Source organism: Lagenorhynchus albirostris, chromosome 16 (assembly GCF_949774975.1).
Source record: "Lagenorhynchus albirostris chromosome 16, mLagAlb1.1, whole genome shotgun sequence".
In the NCBI taxonomy this organism is placed as follows: domain Eukaryota; kingdom Metazoa; phylum Chordata; class Mammalia; order Artiodactyla; family Delphinidae; genus Lagenorhynchus; species Lagenorhynchus albirostris.
The window spans coordinates 75,975,563-75,998,225 of record NC_083110.1 but is presented as its reverse complement, the minus strand read 5'-3'; the positions used below and the strand labels follow the sequence as shown (position 1 = coordinate 75,998,225).

General features: G+C 47.5%; 1 protein-coding gene across 6 annotated transcripts in view; it reads left to right on the top strand.

Moving 5' to 3' along the window:
- The window catches only part of CPXM2 (carboxypeptidase X, M14 family member 2), a 128,274-nt gene that overhangs the window by 91,025 nt on the left and 14,586 nt on the right, over positions 1 to 22,663 (top strand). For all 6 annotated transcript variants that reach the window (XM_060125688.1, XM_060125686.1, XM_060125684.1 and 3 more), the window contains exons 7-11: positions 4,973 to 5,061; positions 12,546 to 12,669; positions 13,885 to 14,081; positions 15,106 to 15,285; positions 18,540 to 18,837. In XM_060125688.1, the coding sequence (XP_059981671.1) occupies positions 4,973 to 5,061; positions 12,546 to 12,669; positions 13,885 to 14,081; positions 15,106 to 15,285; positions 18,540 to 18,837 (888 nt within the window). The remainder of the gene's footprint in view (positions 1 to 4,972; positions 5,062 to 12,545; positions 12,670 to 13,884; positions 14,082 to 15,105; positions 15,286 to 18,539; positions 18,838 to 22,663) is intronic.

The following is a 22,663-nucleotide window of genomic DNA, read 5'->3' as shown; positions in this document are numbered from 1 at the left end:
TTCCTCACTCATTCATTCATCATCAAACGCTTCGGGAGCACCCGTTCGGAGTCAGGGCCCAAGGATTCTGAGATAAGATGCCGCGGTTGCTGCTCCCAGAGCTCTCGCTGTCCAGTGGGGAAGGCGTGGCGGCGTCTTTTCCCCAGTGAATCCCTCTCAGTTCGGGGGCTCCAGGCTTGCTGGCTGCAGCCTGTCCCCCCTGTCGCAGAAGGCATCTTGCCCTTCTGAGTTTAAATAAACGTGTGATTTCTCTTCTTGTCCAACTGCCTGATTATCTTAGGAAACTGTATAAACAGCAACACTCTTGAAAATTGTCTTTCCTGACAGTTTCTCCTGTCAGTCAGCCTGCAGATTGGCCCTGGGACTTCCTGGAGAAGGTGCGCCGGCCAAGAAATCAGAGCGTTTCCTGGACTCACGCAAGCAGCGTGGTGGAGATGCTATGCGGTGGGGTTATATGAGGCGGGGTGGCAAGGAAATAAGCATGAATGATGTGCTGCTCCCTCTTCGGAGCCACACGGAGCTGTGGGTTTGATGCTTGCACTGACAGTAATGACCTGAGATCATAATGGGCTCTGCCTGGGGGTCCACGTCTCCCCCTTGCCCCTTTTGGAGTGACCTTGTCATAAGAACAGTCAGATGGCGCTGGACAAGTGCGACTTCTTCTCATTAGGGAGCCAGCTCTTTGCAGAAGGGGTTTGGTGCTGTTTGCATATGGTACCAGGTCATCTGTGCTCAGGGCTCCGTGCTGGGGGTGTCGGGGCTTCGAGAGGTCACAAGGCCACAGTGATGGGCATTTCCTTGGGTGAGGGGCTGGCCTCGTGGCAGGGAAAGAAAGCTCTGTGGTGGCTGCGTTTCTGGTATCCCCCTTAGTCCTCAGAGAGCACTTGGAGGCCAGCAATATTTTTTTTAAATGAGGTGAAATTCACATAACATACAATTAAGCTTTTTTAAAGCGTACAGTTCAGTGATAGTATATTCACAAGGTTGTATGATCACTGGCTCTTTCTAGTTTCAGAACTTTGTCATGGACCCAAAACCAGCCTGGACCCACTGAGTAATCACTTCTGGATCCCCCTCCACGGGGTAACCTCTAATCTGCAGTGTCTCTATGGATAAAGCGTGTCACGAGACTAGCGATTTAGATTGCAGTGAGCCCCCTTTCCAGGAAAGACAGCCTTTCCTCTCCCAGCTGAGCACCCGCAAAGCAAGGTCCCAACCCCCAGAGCAGCAAACAGCTGGGCAGAACGGTCCAAGAATGGTGGTGTCCCCTTGGATGTCCAGGAATGGGGTTTGGTCTGCACAGTGTAGTGAGCTGGTGCCGGATTGGGGATGAGAATAGCGAGTGTCCACATCAGTGAGGAGCTGGGAACGTTCAGGGTGTGGACTCGTTTCCAGGGCTGCCGTAACTAAGTACCAAAATCCAGGTGGCTTAGGATACAGAAATTTATCGTCTCACAGTCCTAGAGGTAGAAGTTTGAGATCAAGGTGTAGCAGCGCTGGTTCCTTCTGACGCCATGAGGGAGAGTCTGTTCCTTGCCTCTCCCCCGGCTGCTGGTGGTTTGCTGTCTAACTTTTGACATTCCTCAGCTTGTTAGATGCATCACCCCCATCTCTGCCTTCACTGTCACATGGTGTCCCCTGCGTGCTTCTCTCCATGTTCACATTTCCCCTTTGGATAGACACAGTCATAATGGAATAGGGCCCCCCCTAAGGACCTCATGTACACTTCATTAGCTCTGTAAAAACCCTCTCTCCAAATAAGGTCACGTCCTAAGGTCCTGGGGATTAGGACTGCAGCATATCTTTTTGGAGGGGGGCCATCATTCAACCCAAAAGAGGCTTAATGAGTAGCCCCGTTGGGACGGAACAGGACTTTGGGTCACCGAATAAGAGACGTAATGTTGGGAGGGCAGTTTTAGACTCCATGTGCCCCGTCTGCAGTTTGTCTATTCCCATTACTAAGGTGTTCCAGAAGGAATCAGCTGGTTTTCAGTACATCTGATATATGAAACCAGCCACATGAAAGGAAGCAGGAGACTGATTCTCCAGAGCTCCATCTGCAAGGATAAAAGCCTTGCAGACTAAATCCGGACTTCTGTTTCAAATGTCGGAAGTCCTACTCAAATTACCTTGGGAGGGGTCGGGGGAGAAGGAAAATTTTCACTCACAGGAATGAAAATTCCCGGGGTAGATCTGACTCCGGCTTCAGGTAGGAATAGGTCTGCAATCTCAGGGCCTTCTTGTGCAGTCAGGGCTCCTCTCCCACCACCGTGCAGGCAGGAAGCTTGGCCACTAACACCCCAAACTCATCCACCATGTGAGTGACGCCAGCAGGAGACCCTCGTGGGGAGGAGCTCTGGGAGGAGTCGTCTTATCAGCCCAGCTTGGATCCTGGGACCATCTCTGAGCCAGTGGCTGTGACCAGAGGACGTGTGTTTTCATTGGCTGAACCTGGATCACACGCCCATACCTGTGAGTGCTGGGCAAGGCTATTCCATTGGAAGCATCTAGAATAGATTCCCCACAGGAGACTGGGATTCTTTTGTCCACAGAAGAGAGAAGGGGACAGTGGGTTTGGCTGACTAGCGGGGTGGGTTTGTAGACTATGGGCCCCAGGGAGGCGGGGGGGCGGGGCTTGCTTCTCACTCCTTACCTACAGTGTTGGGGCCCTGATAGGTTCTCAATAAAACTTTATCCAATCAGAATAAGTGGACAAGTTTAGAAGTATTTCTTCGAAAGGTGGAAGACTGAAGGTTGTGAAAATGTTCACCTGTGGTTCTGAGTCAGTTCTGGAACTTGTATGCATATCCTCAAATTGATTAGTCTCAAGGAAGGAAGGATGTTGCCAAACATGGAGATCTGTCTACGTTGAGTTCTGAGTTTTTCTTCAGTCCTTTTTAAGAACCTTGAAGACATAACTTGCGTTTGAAGACAAAAGGGGCTTTTCAGGAAGAGTCTTGTGAAAGAGGCCCCTGGGGCTTGGGGGCGGGGTGTGGAATAGCTCTAAGGAATCAGCAGTGTAAAGTAATTCAGTGTAAAGTAATGTGAAAATGTGCTTTACCTTGGCTTTGAAACATACAGGTTTGGAAATCAAAGGGCAGGAGGCTTGCTGGAAGGTACGGTCAGCCTGCACTCCCCAAAGGAGAGAACTTGGAACATAACTGGGGGCCTTTGCTGAACCTGAACTACTTTTGCTTTCTTTCTGGAACAGAATGTCAGTTTGCATTATTTCTTTTTCAATGGTGATTATTTGTTTCTAATAGTGTTACTGGAAAACCTTCTGTGAATATTAAACACCAAGTCGTTTTTGGTGCGTGGGTCTATATGTGATTTTCAACGTGCCGCATGTGGCCGCAGTTCTCAAGGGTGAAGCCAGTCTTTAAGGGGCCCTCGGCAGGTAGGTTCCAGGTGGCAGTCACGCCAGGTGGCTGTGGATTGCAGACAGGCAGCCAGCTCGCGTGATCGCAGATGTGTGTGATGTGCACCGCGGACCTCAACCCTGCTGGCAGTGCGCTCAGTACTTTAACACGGTACTTCTCACACTTGTGGATTTTTTAAAATGTGGATTCGGATTCAGTAGGCGTAGGCTGCGTCTTACAAGCAACCAGTGTTGCTGGTCTGTGGCCTTGCTTGGTGGCACGAGTTAGGACTCCCTGCTCCTAATACCACTGGGAGCTGGTGTTCGTCCTCCCATCACCCGCCACCACCATCACCTCCAGAATTATCCCTTGAGCCACTTGGATCAGACAGCTGCTATGGTTCCAGCTTTGCTCACGTGGTTCCGGAGTTAGTAGGTTAACTTGTCTAAAGTACCATGTGCTCTCTGCCTTGGGGAGGGGTCTGAGCGGACCGGGATTTCTGGCTGCACGGAGCTGGGGCTGGAGATGGCAAGCCTGGCTGAGGCTCTGTAAGCCTCCGACTCTGTCAGGTCAGGAGAGGGCCCACTGAACAGTCCCTGCCCCCTCATCCCCCTTCCAGCTCTTCCTGTTCCCTTGCCCCTCCTTCCTTCTCAGTGCTCTTTGTTTTTGTAGTTGTATAAACGACATCGGCTTATAGGAATTACAGAAAAAAGTCAATTTATCTGGAAGAGAATTAAGTCAAGAGCAGACATCTCCTCCCCAGTCCTCAGGGGTCACCACTGCTAATGCGTCCTGATTATGCCTGTTAGGGTGCTTCAGCCCCAACAAGAGAAACCCCAGCTCCCACTGGCTTAGCAGTTCAGGGAATTCTTTATGTCAGGTGATTGGAAGTCCCAAGGGAGGTTGATGGGGATCTAGGGTTGGTTCACTCAGAGGTTCTCTCTGGCCTCTACTCTGGAGAGATTCTCGCTCACTCCTCTGTGCCATTAAAGTCCTTCCCTTCAATCTGGACCAATAAGAGTGGCCAGGAGTGCTATGTTCTGATTGACTTAGACCAGTCATGTAGGACCCCTGGAGCTTAAGGCATGAGGTCAGTTTCCTAGAAGTGGAGAAGAGGGGATTCCCAAACAACACAGGGCTTCTGTTAGGAAGGATGAAAGTGGACTCCATGCTGGGCAAGCAAGTGATAGAGTCTACTGCACTTCTGAAAATTTCCATGCAATTGTGATATTCATTCATTCACTTATTCCTTCCTTCATTTAGTGTGACTGTTTGCCAGGCACGAATACTAACAATAAACCAGTGAGGGAGGTACCAGTGTTCCCCTGTTTATGGGTGAAGACACTAAGGAAAAACTCCAGTGACTTATCCAAGGTCACACAGCACACAAGTAGAAGAGATTGGAACCCAGGCATTCTGGCTCCAGGCCCATGCTCTCCCCACTGGGTAGTTCTGACACTTAAGATGCTTCTTGAAAGTTGGCTCTCTCACCTCTGTGCGAAAGTTAGAAGCTAGAGGTTGAGCTGTGTTCCCACACAAATCAGGCACCTAACACAGCCACCACAAGTAATAGAATAATGTGGATGAATTCAAAACCATATTTCTGTCCCTAGATCCAAATAACTATTATCACCGACGGAATGAAATGACCACCACCGATGACCTGGATTTTAAGCACCACAGCTATAAGGAAATGCGTCAGGTAAGATCCAGGTTTGTCAAAGAGAAATCTCTCCTGTGCCCAGAAGCACGTAGGTGTTTGTTTTTGTGCTTTTATGGTTTGTTGAAGCCACAGGAAATGCTTGTAGTTTCGAGGCTGAGAATGCCTTGGGGTTCAGGTGACCAGAGGAAACCTCCCTCGTCAGCAAGTGATTGAAGCAGAATTCGAAGCGAAGCTTTCAGATTTAATACTATACTTCTTCCACCTACGCTGTTGGTGGAAATGTAAATTGGTGACAGCCACTATAGAAAACAGTATGGAGGTTCCTTAAAAAAATAAAAATAGAGCTACCATATGATCCAGCGATCCCATTCCTGGGTATATATCCAGAAAAAAATGAAGACTCTTGTTTGAAAAGATTCATGTGCCCAAATGTTCATAGCCAAGACACGGAAACAACCTAAGTGCCCATCAACAGACGATTGGCTTAAGAAGATGTGGTATATGTATATACAATGGAATATTAGCCATAAAAAAGAATGAAATATTGCCATTTGCAGCCACGTGGGTGGATCAAGAGAATATTATACTTACTGAAGTAAGTCAGAGAAAGACAAATATTATATGACATCACTTATGTGTGGAATCTAAAAAATAATACAAATGAATCTATATACAAAACGGAAACAGACTCACAGACATAGAAAACCAACTTATGGTTACCAAAGGGGAAAGGGAGAGGGGGAGGGATAAATTAGGAGTATGGGATTAACAGATACAAACTACTGTATGTAAAATAGATCAGCAACAAGGATTTACTGGATGGCACAGGGAAATATAGTCAATATTTTGTAGTAGCCTATAATGGAAAATAATGTTCTCTCTATATATATAAAACTGAAGCACTTTGCTGTACTCCTGAAACTAACACAATATTGTAAATCAACTATACTTCAATTTAAAAAAATACATCGCTGTGTGTTTGAGTGGTATCACTGATTTAAGGACAATAGTCATGTGCAGAGTCGAAGAAGGAAAAGAATCCGGAATAACACTGGTGATAGTAATAGCAGGAAGCTCTCACATATGACCTACATCAATTTCCCTACATTAGGAATTTACCTATGTTAACATGGGCAGTCTCTCTGACCACCCTAGGAGCGCAGGACTGTTGTTGGCCTTGTCTTACTGATGGGGAAACTGAGCCACGGAGGGACTATGTAACACCCCCCTTGTTATTCTGATTCTCTGATTCTCGGTGTTAGAATCACTGGGGGAAATTTGGAAAAATACCTATACTTGAAACCTGCCTCTGGCCAATTAAAGCAGAATCCTGAGGAAAAGGGACTGGGGAATCTAAATTATTTAAAGCTCTCCTTGTGATTCTAATATACAGGCAGGTTTCAGAACAGCTGGTTGATACCTTATGGCTCTCAGTGCTATAGACTCTTAGGAGGAAAAGACGTCCCAGATGAGATTGGCCCCAGATTTAATGACAGAAACCAAGTAATCCTGAGCTATTGACAACATCTGTCTAGTGGGTGCAGAAGGGAGAAGGGACCAAGAGTTTTTTAGGACAGGCTAAAAAAGCAGCCCTGTGCTGAGTGCTTTGCCTGTGTAATCCTGTGCAGCGTTCCCCCCAAGCCTTGTGCTAGAAAGCGCGGGCCAGTGTTGGCAAATGAGAAATCCTTAGACATGTAAGAATCTGTCGGAAGAGAAGGAACAGAGAAATGTACTCACAAATATGTTTAATGAACAAGCATTCACCAGAGGCCAAAATAACATGGCTCAAAGCGAGGGCTCATAGGTGCTGAGGGAGCGGTACCAGCCACGCGGTACAAGGGCACGAGACTTTCCTGAGGTCGGAGCAATGAGGCTTTGCCACGAGGGCTCTCTGCTTCATCCCAGGGAGTCAACAAACCCGGTTAGTCTCCATGTCATTTAATTGGAGATACACACAGCTGCTTCCAGGCACCTGTCGGCACAGACTTAGAGGTGGGATGTGCTAAAGAAATTGCCTCGTGGTCTGTGTTTGGACTTGAGGTCTGTGAGTCATCCCTGCTGCTCTCCACTTCCGGGTGTGTGTGCGACTGCTCGCCGTTCCATTTTATGAAGAACTCGTGTCTTAACACAGCTTTGCTCAGTGGGCATCTCGGGACATCTTTTTGCCCAGAAATTAGGCAAATATCAACTTAGTTGGTGCAGTTAATGTCAAAAGCAATCTATCTAAATGCATTTAAAATGAGCTCACTGCACAGAGAGTGTGGTACCTTTAACTAGTTGTCCCGCATGGAGAATGGAGGTCCTTCTCATATGAGGAGAGCTAATGGATGTGCTTCATTGCCCTGCGGGACTCTGGTCCCCATCACTTGGTAGATGTTAGAGCTAAGAGGAGTCCGAGAAAGCAATGCAGCCCCTTCAGGGGACGCTGGGGGCCCCACTCTGATCTCTCAGGACCCCGCAGCACTCACCTGGAAACTGTCGGAGGTTGGGGGCATCTATCAATCGTGAAGAGTGTTCAAGCCAGAAGTGATTTGCCATTTGAACTCCTGGCTCCTGGGGATGGGAAAGAAGCCAGCACTTTTAGCAATTCCCTGTATGGAGTATGCTAGATTGCTGTAGAAATCTTTCTACTTCAGGGGAAAAAAAAAATGTTAGTTTATCGAGTATTACGAGAGACATTTACAAACAACACAGAAATGAGAAGCAGACGTGGGAGCAGGAAAAGAAAGCAGAAGAGCCGTTGCTTGGAGGGAAGTCGTGAGAATGTGTGCGACCAGCGCGTGTGAGAATTATTTCTGGAGCACTGATTTATAAGCCGCCGTTCTCCCCGCTGGGGGAGCCCCGGGGGCTCGGGAAGGGGATGGGGGGAAGCGGGGGAGGCAGGAGGCCGTTGCGCAAATGCTGATATTATGATGCAGATTGAGTTAATTGTTCTGAGCACTGAAGGCCTCCCCAGCATGAGTCACCATTCATAATTGCTCAGTCATCTCTGTGTCTACATGTACGTTACCTTTCTCCGTCATTTGGAACCGCGAGGGCAGAGACTCTGTCATTTTATCTTAAATCCATAAAGTGTACTGGATAACTGTACTTTTGAAGTTGTTGCAGGGGAGATATGTGGGAGACAGGGCCGGCATGGGGTTGCAGATGAGGTCCGCCGTCATCCAGGCCTGTGGCAGGAAGAGACAGAAGGAAGGGTGGTCCGAGCAGTGAGTACAAGGAGGACAGGACTGTGGAGGCAGGAGGGGACGGCCTGTTTCTGGGACAGTTGGCAGTGCCAGGAGACGCTTTAGTCTTGAGTCTGAGAATCAGGAGGTCTTTTCCAGGAGCAGAGCTGTGTTTGGGGAGATCCTTCCGGCAGTTGTATGGACAGTAGACTGGTGAGCTCTGTCCCAGGAGAGGGACCTGCCGGGTCTGAAGAAGGATGGGGGGAGGGGTTTCTGAGAGGGACTGACCAGTCCTAGGATTCCCCAATAAGTTGGAGAGAGATAGCGTTCTGGTGTGCTTCCCAGGGCCTGGGATACCGTCCACAGCGGGAGAAAAAGAAGTGGTTTTGGGGAGAGGTTAGAAAGATTGGACTTGGTTGGGGACCTGCTGTTGTCAGGTGCCCAATGCTCAGGAAATTCTGGTTGGTTGGCTGAGAAGGAGCGTGTGGCATGAGACGTAGAAAGGAGTCCAGGAGAGACGTGGGTTGGAAGGCAGCCGGCTAGCGGTTTTGATTTCCCGGGCAGCTGAGGATGGTCGTGGGCAGCAGGCAGTGGGGTCGCTGAGCTCCTGACCCTGGGGGTGGACGATGGTGGCAGGAAGCCCGGGCAGGACAGCAGGCTTGCGGATCCAGACAAGCCCAGCTCCGCCCACCACGGGATGCCTCCTACCCTGGCTCTCTTCCTTCCCCCTCCCTCTGGAATTCGTTTTCACTTGATCAGATGCAGTGTCTGTTTCTCAGACAAATGAGTAAAGATGATGGAAGAGGACTTTTTCTCTTCTCCCTTCTTTCTTTTTTTTTTTTTTTAACATTTTAATTCATTGGATAAACAATATTGTAACCATATCAAATGCAAACTAAAAGTCTCAAGGTTAATCCTCCATGAACCCAATACCCTAAAGAATCAGTGGTTTTCATTTTCCCCCATTTCTATCCAGGGTTTGCATTTCTGTGTTCACAGAATTCATACGATTTTGATCAGAGGATGGTTACAACTTTGCCCAGATTTTCTCACTTAATATGGGATCATTAGCCATGTCTCACTGCCGTCTTCATAATTGTTGTTGGATGCTACGGAATGTTCCAGTGAGTGGATGCGTCAGTTTTCTCAGCTACCTTTCTGCCCTGGAGCCTTTGGATAGCTCCCCACTTGCAGTGACTTGTGTGAGAGGATGAAACCTGCTCCGGCAAGTGTCATCGTGCACGTAATTTACCTCTGATGTACCACTCTGATCCTCTGATGTATTGCTCGAAACGGAATTACTAGGAAAGGGGGCTCTTTCTTCTGTCTCCTTCAGGAGAGGAGGGAAGCAACCGAGCCAGGAATTCAGTAGATCCCAGGATGTGATTTATTCCCACCTCCAAGATGAGGAGACAAGAGTCTTCAGGACGCTGAGAATCTTACAAAACCCACTACTCTCGAGGGCAGTGTTTCTCAGCCATGTTTCCTTACTGGCCCTTTCTAGACACTTTTCTTAATTACCCATTACATTAAAAACGAAGGAATAAAATTTTGTTAGGTAGGGTTGCACGTTGGAGGGCCACAATGCATGTAATATTTAAGATTTTGAGCCCCTGGAAAACCAGTTTTCACCTCCTTTGGGTGATGTCATCCTTGTTGGGGATGAATATGCTTCCTCAGCAAGGCAGTGAAGAAAATTCTGTCCCTTTCTCTTACTTTAGACATCAAGACTCAAACATTTACCATTAAGACTCAAACTCCGAAAAATCTTCTGACTCTTTTTGGGAATAAGCAAGGTGGCTCACCAGCTGGGTTTTTGAGGGTGCCCATGGCCCCTGGAGAAATCCTTCCCAGCATTGCAGAGGGCCACGGTGTGGAGGGAACTGTCAAGAACCTTCCTAAAGGGAGTCTTCAAATGCCCGTGTTCTCGTTCCTATGCGTGGAAAAGATACTCGTGATACCACAACACCAAGAAGGAAAATGTGACTGGTATAAAAATACTGCCGTGGTGGGTAGAGGATAAAGAGGTGACTCCAATGAGTTATGGCTAAGAATCGCCCCATCCTGAGAGGCTGTATCCCTGGCTAAGTGTGCATCCAGGGAAGATGCTGTTTGTCCTTTTCCAATGTCAAGGTCATGATCCCAGCACAGGGGGCACATTCCTCTGGCAGCTTATCAAAAGGGGAAGGAGGGTAGGCATTAAATGACAACCCAGCACAGGGGGCGCATTCCTCTGGCAGCTCATCAAAAGGGGAAGGAGGGCAGGCATTAAATGGCAGCCGGACTCTGTACTGAATGCTTGTGTCGATCACCTAGCTCAGGGTGAGCCGAGTGGCTCTGTGTCTGCAGAACCGGTCCTTGATCTGAACGCAGGACCGTGGGTCACCTGCTGATCAGGATTTGCTGAGGGCCACGCTGCTAGTGGAGCGTGTGTGGTCAGCAGGGACTGGTATGAGAGGCCCAGATCAGATGGTGCTTGTGCTGTGGCCGTCTACTGGAACAATCCCAGGTACAACAGACAAAAGGGGTGGCATTGCTTGTTTTGATCGCTCTGCTGCACCTTCATGGACAGATAAGAACTCAAGAGTCCGAAGCCCTGGCTCCACCTGGTACTAGCTGGGTGACCCTGGGCAAATCCCTCAATGTCCTTCTGCGCCTCCGTCTCCACAGCTGTAGAATGGGGACAGGCCTCCTTGCTTATCTACTTCCCTGGGGGTCCTCACAATGAGATTCAGTAGAGAAATAGAACTTACTGTGACCGCGATGGTGAACGTTGCTAGTGACATTATCACCGTGTCTCTTGTTAAAACTTGGCCTACGCCTGTGTGCCTCCGCTTCAGCCCCTCGGTATGTATCCCTCATGGTGAGAGGTGTGAAGCTACGTTAACCTTGCTGGCATGTGGTTTCTCCAGTGATGGTGGGTTTCTGCCTCTTCCCTCTTTGAACAAGAGTCCTTTCTAGTCAGCTTTCTCTTTCTCTCACCTAGGTATTATAACACAAAGTGAGTTATCATAAAGCAAAGCATGTTTCCCCCTCCCAGGAGTGGTGAGAGAATAGACCCTGAATGCCTGAGCAGGGCTGTGGCTGTAACACCTCGTAGGTGTGTCGTAAAAGCAAAGCACCAGCAGCAAAAGCTCCATTCCTTTAGAGATGCGCACCGAGGCCCGGGGATCGCCCTCCACCCAGCAGTGCAGAATGCTCTGTTACAAAAGGCAAACCAAGTGCAATGTCACTCCACTCCATCAGAAATTCTACGATACCGATTTACCAGTTCCATAGTTTTGGTTTTTTTTGTTTGTTTGTTTTGTTTTGTTGCGGTATGCGGGCCTCTCACTGCTGTGGCCTCTCCCATTGTGGAGCACAGGCTCCGGACGCGCAGGCTCTGGACGCGCAGGCTCCGTGGGCGCCCGCCCACACCCCTGGCTGGGATGTCCTCCCTCGCTGCTTCCACGGCACGCAAGCTTCCCCCCTGGTCTCTAACACCCTGTCAGAAGTTATCTCATGAACACACCTGACTCCACCATGGGGAAGCGTGGCTAGTCTGGTGCCTGGCAGAGACAGCCTTTGCATCACAGCTTCTTTCACTTGGGGATGGCTAAACAGTTTCCCCCAGAAAGTCAAGGCCACTTACCCAGCTCACTCACAGGTACCCGTTCAGAGATGGGGGCGCAGCAGCCTCTGGCGGGGGTGTCTCTGTCCTTTGCCCCAGGGCTCCTGTGATGAGCAGACCCTCTTCCCTTCCTTTGGCAGCTGTCTGACAAGCTCGACTGTCCAAGCAAAATTCAGGAAACCACCCGTATATATTTCACTTTCTCGTAGAAGCCTGCGTCCCTCACGCTTTCACTGCACGGCTCCCGTCACCCTGGCCTCCACGCACCCCCTACTTGGCACCAATGAAGTGGCGATGGCACTCCATCTGTTACCTCACTTTGAGTTCCAGGAGGGCGAAGCCGTGTGTGTTCCTTCAGCCTGACATCATAGATTGCTCATTACAGTGTAAGAGAAAAATGATGTTCAGTAATAAATATTTATTTAGGCAAGGGTATAGAGAGAAAAGGCTCAGTCTGTCTAATGAGGGCACAATAAGAAAACAGGAAACCAAGGTGAAAAGGTAACACCTCGTCACCCAGGGAGGTGACACTCCAGCTCAGGGAGGTGAGAAACACAGGCACGAGGTGCTGGAAGACCGGGCAGAGGGGCCACGAGGAGAACATTCCAGGCAGGGGGATAGCACTGGTGTGCAGGAGGGTGGGCGTGTGCAGGGGGCCGTGGGAGAGGACTGTCTTCTAGAGAGGTCTGCCCTCCGTGCAGCGTGGCCATCCTTGTGTAGGGCCGTAAACCCATCTTGTTTCTCAGTTGATGAAGGTCGTGAACGAAATGTGCTCCAACATCACCAGGATTTACAACATTGGCAAGAGCCACCAGGGCCTGAAGCTGTACGCCGTGGAGATCTCCGACCACCCTGGGGAGCACGAAGTCGGTGAGGCTGCCCCTCTGTAGTGCTTCCGGCCCTTCGAGTCTGCTGCTTTCTTAAAGAGTGAGGCGATGGTCACGAAACAGGGCGGGAGCTGCCCACGCACTCACTCTTACATAGATTCTGCAGATCTTGGTTCTGTGAACCCCTCATTTTATGATGTGGGCTGTCAAATTGCTTAAGAAATACCCTCCTTTTCTCCAAATGGACCGTATTTAATTCTGTTCCCCATCTCTGAGACCGGTCACGCTAACCAAAGGGGAAAATAGCTGGAGATGGTTAGGACAGGGTTTTTTTCCCGGAGAAAATTCTGGACTCCCCGGTCATTAAGGGCTCTAGTTAGAGATGGTTCCCTTAATTTTCTTTTAAATTTCCATCCTATTTTCAAGCATTTCCTGTTTTCAGCCATTTCTCATTCGATCACTCCCAAAACTATGTTCTCCTACAAGTCAGCGGGCGGAAGAGAGGCAGTGGGGTCAGAGATTTTTCTTTCTGGTAAAATTGTGAGCCCTTTAGAAATCCACTGCAAGAAATGCAGAGATTTGTCTGATTCTCTCGACTTCAATGTTCATCGGTATTCCAGGAGTTTCTCTCAGGAGTGCCTTTCAAAGGGTAAGGGCTTTATCTGTGGGTGAAATCACATTTCCGCAAAAGCAGTAGCTTGGCCAACAAAAGAGGCAGGAGTGCTGTCAGCTCACGCCCGCACTGACAAATCCGACGTTGAAAAAGCTGAGCTTTGAAGAGAACAAGCTCAAAGACAGGCCCCCTTTACAAAACGGTGTCACTGCTGACTTGCCCTGACACTACTTTCTGCTTGCATTTATTCATCTCTGTATCTTTATAAAATTGAATACAAAGTTCTTTTAAGAAAAATAATTGCCTCCCCGAAGAGAAAAATAATTGCTCTGGCTTGTGTCTAATTTGTAACTTTTAAACTCTAAACACTGTGTTATTGTATTTGTTCTTGCCAAATAATGCTAAACATTCCTACCCCGTGGCTGGTATCATTTGAGACTTTTCTGCTCATTTTCTTATATATCTGACTTTCTGGGAATTAATAAAAATTGTACTGGTATAATTGTGGTTGATTTGAAAGAACAGAGAGGGCTAAAATTTAAGTTTCTATTATTCAGAGATTTCTTTCCTAATACAATGTGACGAGGACTGTTTTGCTGGAAGCATCCGATATGATCCTCTGTTTTTTCCCATCTTTGAGTAAAGGTGAGCCCGAGTTCCACTACATCGCGGGGGCCCACGGCAACGAGGTGCTGGGCCGGGAGCTGATGCTTCTGCTGATGCAGTTTCTGTGCCAGGAGTACTTGGCCCGGAACTCGCGCATCGTCCGCCTGGTGGAGGAGACCCGGATCCACATCATCCCCTCCCTCAACCCCGACGGCTATGAGAAGGCCTACGAGGGGGTAATGGACCGTTCCTCTCGCCCAGCACAGCAGCTCTCCCCCCCTCCCCCCCGCACAATGTGCTGAGCCATGATTGATCTGAACTGCACATTACCAGCTTTCTTCTTAAGTGTCTTTCCGCTGAGACAAGGAAACCCGCAAGGCTTATGGAAGATGCACGGCAGTAATTGAGAATTACGGGGAGACACTAACAGACTGAAGAAAATGAGCATGAATGATAATATTGTTATATATACAGTGGGAACAATAGGATAGAATAATAATAACACCTAGCATTGATTGAGCACTTAAGGCACGTTCTGACCTTGATTATTACCTACAATCCTCTCATCAGTTCTCTGAGGACAGTTATTTTTATTATTCTGATATATTGTTTATATGTCATGTTCCAATTATGATATAGAATTTATATAGGTTAGAGTTATATAGAGAGTTATGTATAGATTACAGTTAGTATAATGTTGTATTGTGTATTCATAATTATATTCACAGTATCTGGGAATAAAATGGAAAACTATACTTAAAACAATGGTACCTATCAAATGCAAAAGTGCAGAGTTTTGGTTGTATTTATTGGTGCAAATGGTTGGTTAGGGATTTGCAGTGCGAAATAGTGAGCCAGAATTGCAGGGAGAAAGCATTAATATGGTGGCGTTTGATTTTTGCACTGACACAGTCTTAGATTCATTACTACTTGGAGTTTCATTCAACCTGTGTAGAAGAGGTGAAGGAAGAGGAGGCAGGGGAGACCTCATACTTTTCTGAGCGCTGCCATATGGCAGGAATGATTCTGTGCATTCCCTCTCTGGAGTTGCTTGGCTATATTATCCATCACCCACCAAATATTAACAGATTATTAACCAAATATTCTCCTTTGGATGTCATCTTTGGGTCAGAGGGTGCGTAGAGGCTTAGAGACACACCCCAAATGGAGATGGAGATGGAGACGGAGGTGCCTCATGTATGTGAGAGACAGAATGATCCAGAAGCCTGTGGGTTCCTCATATTCTGAATTTTCTCTCAGGGCTCGGAGCTGGGAGGCTGGTCCCTGGGACGCTGGACCCATGACGGAATAGACATCAACAACAACTTTCCTGACTTAAACACACTGCTCTGGGGGGCAGAGGACCGACAGAACATCCCACGGAAAGTTCCCAATCACTATATTGCAATCCCTGAGTGGTTTCTGTCTGAAAATGCCACGGTGAGTAAAAAGACCCCATAATCTCTAGAGCAGCGGAGGCCAAAGTTAAACCCACCGGTATTTGCAGAGGATATAACGTTTAAGAACAAGACAAAATCACTTTTTCCTCTCATGTTTTCTCCAAAAGTAGGGAAGTGTGCTAGATAATAACTACCTTTTAAATTGAAATTTGAGGAGGTTCTTCCTAGAAGAGGAATCATTTAATTAGATTTCTTTGCAGTGCTTCCCGAAAAAACTTTGCCTCAATTGTGCGTGTTTGTTACGGTCATTATAACCCTCATCTTTGGCAGTGCAGTGAAATTGCAGTGAAATTTGTCCTTAAGACCTCACTGATTACTTGAGATATCTTACTTTTATTTTCACAAGTCCCCATGGATTTATTACATGTGGTGCTTCTTTGGAAAGAAAAATGCAATTGGGTGAGAAATGTCTCCCCCAAATTTCTTAGGTCTAGTTTTGCAAAAAAGTATCTCATGGAAGAAATAATTTTCGCCGAATTTCCCATGCCTTCTATTGCCTCCTCTGCCCACTGTAAATGCACTTTACCCTTAGTCTTTTGTCCTATATGTCCTTCAAAAGGTCTGCCTTGATTACTATATGAGTGTTAGGTTTGGGTACACCAACAGAAAAAAACCAAAGTCACAGCAGCTTAACGAGGTAAAAGGTTTTTTTTTCTTTTTTCACATAAGAGAACCCTGGAGGCAGATGGTTCAGGGCCAGCCAAATAGAAGCCCATGATCATCAGGAACCCACAAGTCATCTTTCTGCCTCCAGATGTTAGCATGTGCACTTTGATTTTTCAAGGTCATAATTCAAGATGGCAGTTCCATCTGGGGCTCCAGCTATCATGTCTTTGAAGGAAAAGGAGAGAAAAGGTTAAAAAAAAGTCTTCCTCTCAGATAAGTCAGTTCACTTTCTAGGCATTCCTAGAATTCCTGCATAATACTTTTGTTTAAATCTTGCCAGAAGTTAGTCAAAACTCGGCATCCACCCCCCAAAGGGAAGGCTGGGAAATGCTATATTTTAGGCAAGCACATTGCAAGATCAAAAAAAGAGAGCTCCAGCTCACAGCACATGTGGGTACCACTTACTGGAGGACGGCCAGCATGGTTGCCTCATTTAGTGATGCACAGGATGGTGTTCTGCAGGACCTCTAGAAGCAACCAGTCAAATGATGGAGACAGACAGTGGCAATACCATGCGCCATGCGGTTTAGTTAGGATGCCCAAGGGCGCCTTATGGGGGTGGAGAAGTAAAGAATTCAGGCCCTCTGGGTCTTCTGAATCCTTTCTCACATTTCCTAATTCCACCCTACATAATCCCTGCTTTTTTTCCAAGCTAACATACTAGTGACATCTGGCAAAGCTGAGGATTCAAGTGCTGTTATAATTTGGGAACGCTTGGACCAAAATTGGAATATGGTTGCCAGCTTTCTTAGACTTGAGTCTCTGAGAGATAAGTAATTATTTTAGCACAATTATAGAAAGTCCTTGGATTTCAGTCTTTGCTTTAAGTCCAGAATTTAGTTTTTTGAGCTTGTTCTTTAAAAACACAGGGAGAATTACACAAACCTCTCATCACCAATACCTTTCTCAGTTATGGACAGGTTAGATAGACAGGAAATCATTAAAGACAGAGATTTGAATAACAATTAACAGCCTTGACATAGGGATCTGTAAGAGTTCTACAACCAACAAGTAGAGAATACATATTCTTCTGAGTAATCCCTGGAGAATTTTCAAAAATTGATGGTGTTCTTGTCTGTAAAGGAAATCTCAACAAATTTCAGAAAATAGGAGTCAGGCAGACCATGAGTCTCTCACCACCGTACAATTAAACTAGCAGACAGTAATAAGGTTAATGAAAACATCACCATGTATTTAGAAAATTAAAAAAAAATAATAAGTAATGGGTCAAAGAAAAAGTTCATACTGGCGACTAAAAAATAAATCAAAGATAATGAGAATACTAAATGTCAAAATTCATGGAGTATAGCAAAAAAAATAGTGCTTTCAGGAATTTATACCTTTGAATGATTATATTCCAAAATAAGAAAAGTTGAATATCAACTAACTTAAGAAGCTAGCAAAAGAATAACAGAAGAAACCCCCAAAGTGTAGAAAGACTGTGATTAAAAAGAGCAAAAATCAGGGCTTCCCTGGTGGCGCAGCGGTTGAGAGTCCACCTGCCGATGCAGGGGACGCGGGTTTGTGCCCCGGTCCGGGAGGATCCCACATGCCGCGGAGCGGCTGGGCCCGTGAGCCATGGCCGCTGAGCCTGCGCGTCCGGAGCCTGTGCTCCACAGGGGGAGAGGCCACAGCAGTGAGAGGCCCGCGTACCGCAAAAAAAAAAAAAAAAAAGAGCAAAAATCAATGAAATGATAGAAAAAAACAAAAGAAATAATTTGTCTGCAGAAGGAAGTATCTGGTAAAATTTCACAGTCATTTACAATGATTTTTCATGGTGAGGAAAATGATTTTAAAAGGTATTAATTATAAAATAAAAGATTTTAAAATTAATTTTTATTGGAGCATGGTTGCTTTACAGTGTCGTGTTAGTTTCTGCCATATAGCAAAGTGAATCAGCTATACATATACATACATCCCCTCTTTTTTGGATTTCCAACTACAGCCATCAGTAGCCGTGTCCCACTCAGGCCTGTTTTTGTAAATGGTGTTTTACTGGAACACAGCCATGTTCATTCATCCGCGTGTTGTCCGTGGTGCTGCCCTGCTACAATGGCAGAGTTGAGTAGTTGCCACAGGGACTGCGTGGCCCTCAAGGCTTAAAATATTTCCTATCTGGCCCTTAATAGAAAAGTCTGCCGACCCCTGGACTAGGGACTTGGTCACGTACAGGGTGGATGGTTTTTCTAGGTGTGTGTTCCGTCATCAGGAGACGCGTTACGTTTGGTTCTCTCTCTTTGTAATTATTGGTGAGCATTAATCCATTGACTGAGCCATTAATTCAGTGGAGTTGCAGAATGTTGATACTCTAATTCTGTCATTCCCTCTTTGTGCATTAACTGGAATGTTCCTAAGAAACGAAACTTCTCTGGGTTTCTCTCTTTTTTGTCCATTATTTCCACAGTGGCCAGTTTTCCCAGGACAGATTTTGAAACTCTAAATTTTGCTCAGGTGATTCCATAAAAGGATTGCTTTTTCAGTTATGTCCCTGTTTAGAAAGCTAGGGAGAGAAAGCAGTTTCCTTCTTATTTTATTTCTCAAATGTGTTTAAATTTGGAACGTTCACAGGTGGCAGTGGAGACTAGGGCCGTCATAGCCTGGATGGAAAAGATCCCCTTCGTGCTGGGTGGCAACCTACAGGGCGGGGAGCTGGTGGTGGCCTACCCTTACGACATGGCGAGGTCCACGTGGCAGATGCAGGAGCACACTCCCACACCCGACGACCACGTGTTCCGCTGGCTGGCCTACGCCTACGCCTCCACTCACCGCCTCATGACGGATGCCAGGAGGAGGGTGTGCCACACGGAAGACTTCCAGAAAGAGGATGGGACTGTCAATGGGGCTTCCTGGCACACCGTGGCCGGAAGTAAGTATGACGGTCCTGCTGTCATCATGCGGCCCGATGACAATGGACTGGCTGCTGGACGGGGAGGGAGGATCATCTCCTGCCCAGCCTTCTTTTATCATTGCTACCAGCATGATAGCTACTGTAGTTCACCATTTATAAGGTGCCCGAGCTCTCTGTAGACTCCTCTTTCATGCTCACAGTAGTCTTTGAGGGGGTGTGGCTTACTCCCTGTTTTATAAATGAGATAACTGGGGCTTGGAGATGGGGAGGGATCCGTCCAAGCTCCCAAGGAGCAGAGCTGGGGTCTGTTTGACTCCGTGGTCTGCTCATAGCCACTGAGCTAGTTGGCTGTTACAGGGTCAGAGATGGTAAACGTTCTGTCAGCCCTTGGAGGAGGCGGGGCATTGATCCCACGCTCGAGACTTTTTCCCCATCTCCTGTTTCCTGGAGGTCTTCCAGCCACATCAGGGCATCTGGCCAAAGTCCCGTTGTTGTGATTCGGGGAATACAAGCTACTGCTCCCAGCATCCCCTTAGGACACAGAGGCTTCCAGCAGAGACTTTAGGAGTTCCGTTGCAGCAGCCAGATGACCCCGTGGTCCAAGTTTCAGGATAAGCCCTTTGTTTCCTGTGTCAGGGCTGCTCCTGGCCTAGGGCTCCAGAATGAGGATGGCTGAGGATGCCACATTCCCTGAGGTCCCTCTGCATTGGGATGGTAAGACCCCAAACATAACGTTCATTGCTTCTTGTCTTGACTTTGTGAAGGTTGGTCAAACCGCTGATGAATTTGAAAAATATCCCATGTCAAATAGACCTGGGATCAAATTCTAGTTCATCACTTAAATGCTGTGTGACTCTGGGCAAGTTACTTTACCTCTCTGAACGCCCATATTTTCCATTAGTAAAATGGGCTTGAGGATGGTGATGACGATGATGATGATGATGACGACGACGATGATCCCTCCAGGACTGTTGTGAGGATGACGTAGATGGTGGATGTGTGTGTTGTGTGTCTTGCTTGTCAGAAACACTCAGTTGTAAGTTCCCACGCCCTACCCTCCCCCCTCTTCCAGTAGCATAGTCACCATGAAACATCTTTTATGAGCATATCCTTAATCTCTATTTTACTGTACTAAGTAACTTTAATATTATTTTCCTTTGCTAGAGACTCAACCTTCACATACCTTAGAGGTATGTGACACTCAGGGGAAAAAAAATTAGAAAGGAGTAGACATATTTGTTCCCTTGGCCATTTTTAAACACATGCAGAAAGCTTGCCATTTCTTTCTTAGTTAGACACTAAGCAGAGGTGTTTTATTTCTCTCCACCAGGGTTTTGCTCTGTTCAAAGTAAAACAAATAAATGCAAATCCCTATCAAGAAAATGTCCTATAGCCAAAAGCATGCTTGCTTTTTCAATTCTAGTCCTAAAAACCTACAATAATCTTTATGTGAAGTATCTGTTTAGGTTTTATGGCTGCTGTGACTACACTGCGGGATTTGTCAGCAGTGGGTCAATAGCAACGTTCTGAAAAGTCGGCTGCCACTTGATCACATCAGCAGCATTTGATTTGTTTCTATCCATTGTATTTTCCATTGTTTCGGGGACTTCTGTGGCAGAACCATGTGGTGGCTTAAGCCTTTTTAATCATTCTTCCTGCAGGCGGTGTGACGAAGTCTGCAGATTCATTTCTTTGTAGATTAATGAGATGGGATTTCCAATTTCCTTCCCTCCTCTCCTCCCCCTCCACTCCTTCTTTCTGTCTGGGTCTTGCGCACTCGTTAGCGGTGCACCGACAGGCCTTAGTTAGTGGGGAGTGGGTAGCTGGGAGCAGGGTCCCGTCTAGCTCAAAAGGCACATCGTTTGCAGTGTGTGCATTTCAACTCCAAAGGGATGTGAGACCTTCTTTGTGTCGGCTGCTGTCTGGCATCCTCTCCCGCACGAGGAAGGCAGATGTTGTGACAGCATCGGCCCCACAGAGCCACAGGGTTGCGTGGCCCCGTGTTCCACACTGAAGCCGTGACAAGAGCAGGATTGCAGGCCCAGAGAGAACCGAAAGGAAGAAGCCTCAGCCGGGAAGAGCTATCTGGATCACCCCACACCTCCTGCCCGCACGTTTCACTTTTGAAGCCATTTCTTACGGAGGATTCTCAGCTGCATGACGTTCGCTGAAGGGCTGGAATTCAGCGTTAACGATAGCCTGGCGCAAGTTTTCCACCGCTCTCCTGGTGTCTCATTTTGCCAATTCTTCTAGTGCTTCTAGCACTGACTGCAAAATGGCAGACCCGCTCCAGAGTTTTAAATATCACATTTATTTATTTCAGTACTAACAAGGCCTGGAGGTTGGGATAATGAGAATTGTGTGTGTGTGCGGAGGGGTCCAGCCCTCCGGGAGGGCCTGTCCGTGCTGATCCGTGGGCGCTGCCTGAGGTTCCACGCCTCGGGTTCCACTGAATGAGCTGACCTGGCTTTTTTTTTTTTTTTTGCGGTACGCGGGCCTCTCCCTGTTGTGGCCTCTCCCGTTGCGGAGCACAGGCTCCGGACGCGCAGGCTCAGCAGCCATGGCTCACGGGCCCAGCCGCTCCGCGGCATGTGGGATCTTCCCGGACCAGGGCACGAACCCACGTCCCCTGCATCGGCAGGCGGACTCTCAACCACTGCGCCACCAGGGAAGCCCTGACCTGGCATTTTTGGCCAACCTTCTTCAGCCAGACAAGGTCCTGTGAGGGGTTTTTCCATTAACTTGACACCGTCCCACTCCTTTTATCCCACTGCTGTCACTCTCCTTATTTGATCACAGATGCGATCAAAGGCCCATGGCTGGTGACCTGTGAATCGTTCGAATCTGGAATCTGGTAGAGAGAGTGGCTGTGTATTTTGTACCCTTTTGTCTGTGACTTTATCGATTAGGCAGCAGATCGATACAGAATTGATCTTGACACCCAAAGCTGTGATTTTTAAACAGACATTTGTACTGAGGGATGTATCACTGAACGCTCCGAGGAAGGAGGGAAGACAGGACGGGTGAGTACCGAGGCTGACGTGCAGGAGGACCTGCTTTTTGTCTCCGGTCAACAGAGAGACCAGCCCAGCCAACTTCCTCTCTCTGTGGCCTTGACCCTCAGAAGCCAGGGTGCGCTTGTTGGTGGTGCCTTCTGCTGGGGGAGTCCTCTTGGCCCTCACACATAACATAGTAGCACTGTGTTCTTGCTATTTCAAATGGTTTCCAAAAATAAAATGTTGGGAAGAGAGCCACTGGACTTTATGCCATCTGACATTCATTTATGCATTTTGGGTACTGTCGTGGGTTGACTGGGACCCCCAAGATATATATCTACTTCCTAATCTTTGGAAGCTGTGAGTGTGACCTTATTTGGAAAACGGGTCTTTGTAGGTGTCATTAAGATAAGGGTTTCAAGATGAGGTCATCTTGAGTTACCCAGATGGGCCCTAAAATCAGTGACAAATGTCCTTATAAAGGACAGAAGAGGAGAAGACACACACTGAGGAGACAGCCCTGTAAAGACAGAGGCAGAGATGGGAGTGATGCAGCCACAAGCCAAGGAATGCCGGGGGCTGCCAGGAACTGAAAGAAACAAGGAAGAGCCCTTGGAGGGGGTGTGGCCTTCCCAACACCTTGATTTTGGACTCCTGGCCTCTAGAACTATGAGAGGATAACTTTCTGTTGGTTTAGACCACCCAGTTGGTGGTCCTTTGTAACAGCAGCCCTAAGAAACTAATACAGGGACCAAGTCCTGTTGTAGCCATGTCAGGATGCACGAGACTGTCTGCATTCCAGCTGGGTGGTGAGGACATTTGCCCTTCAGTCCCCCAGCAGTGACAAG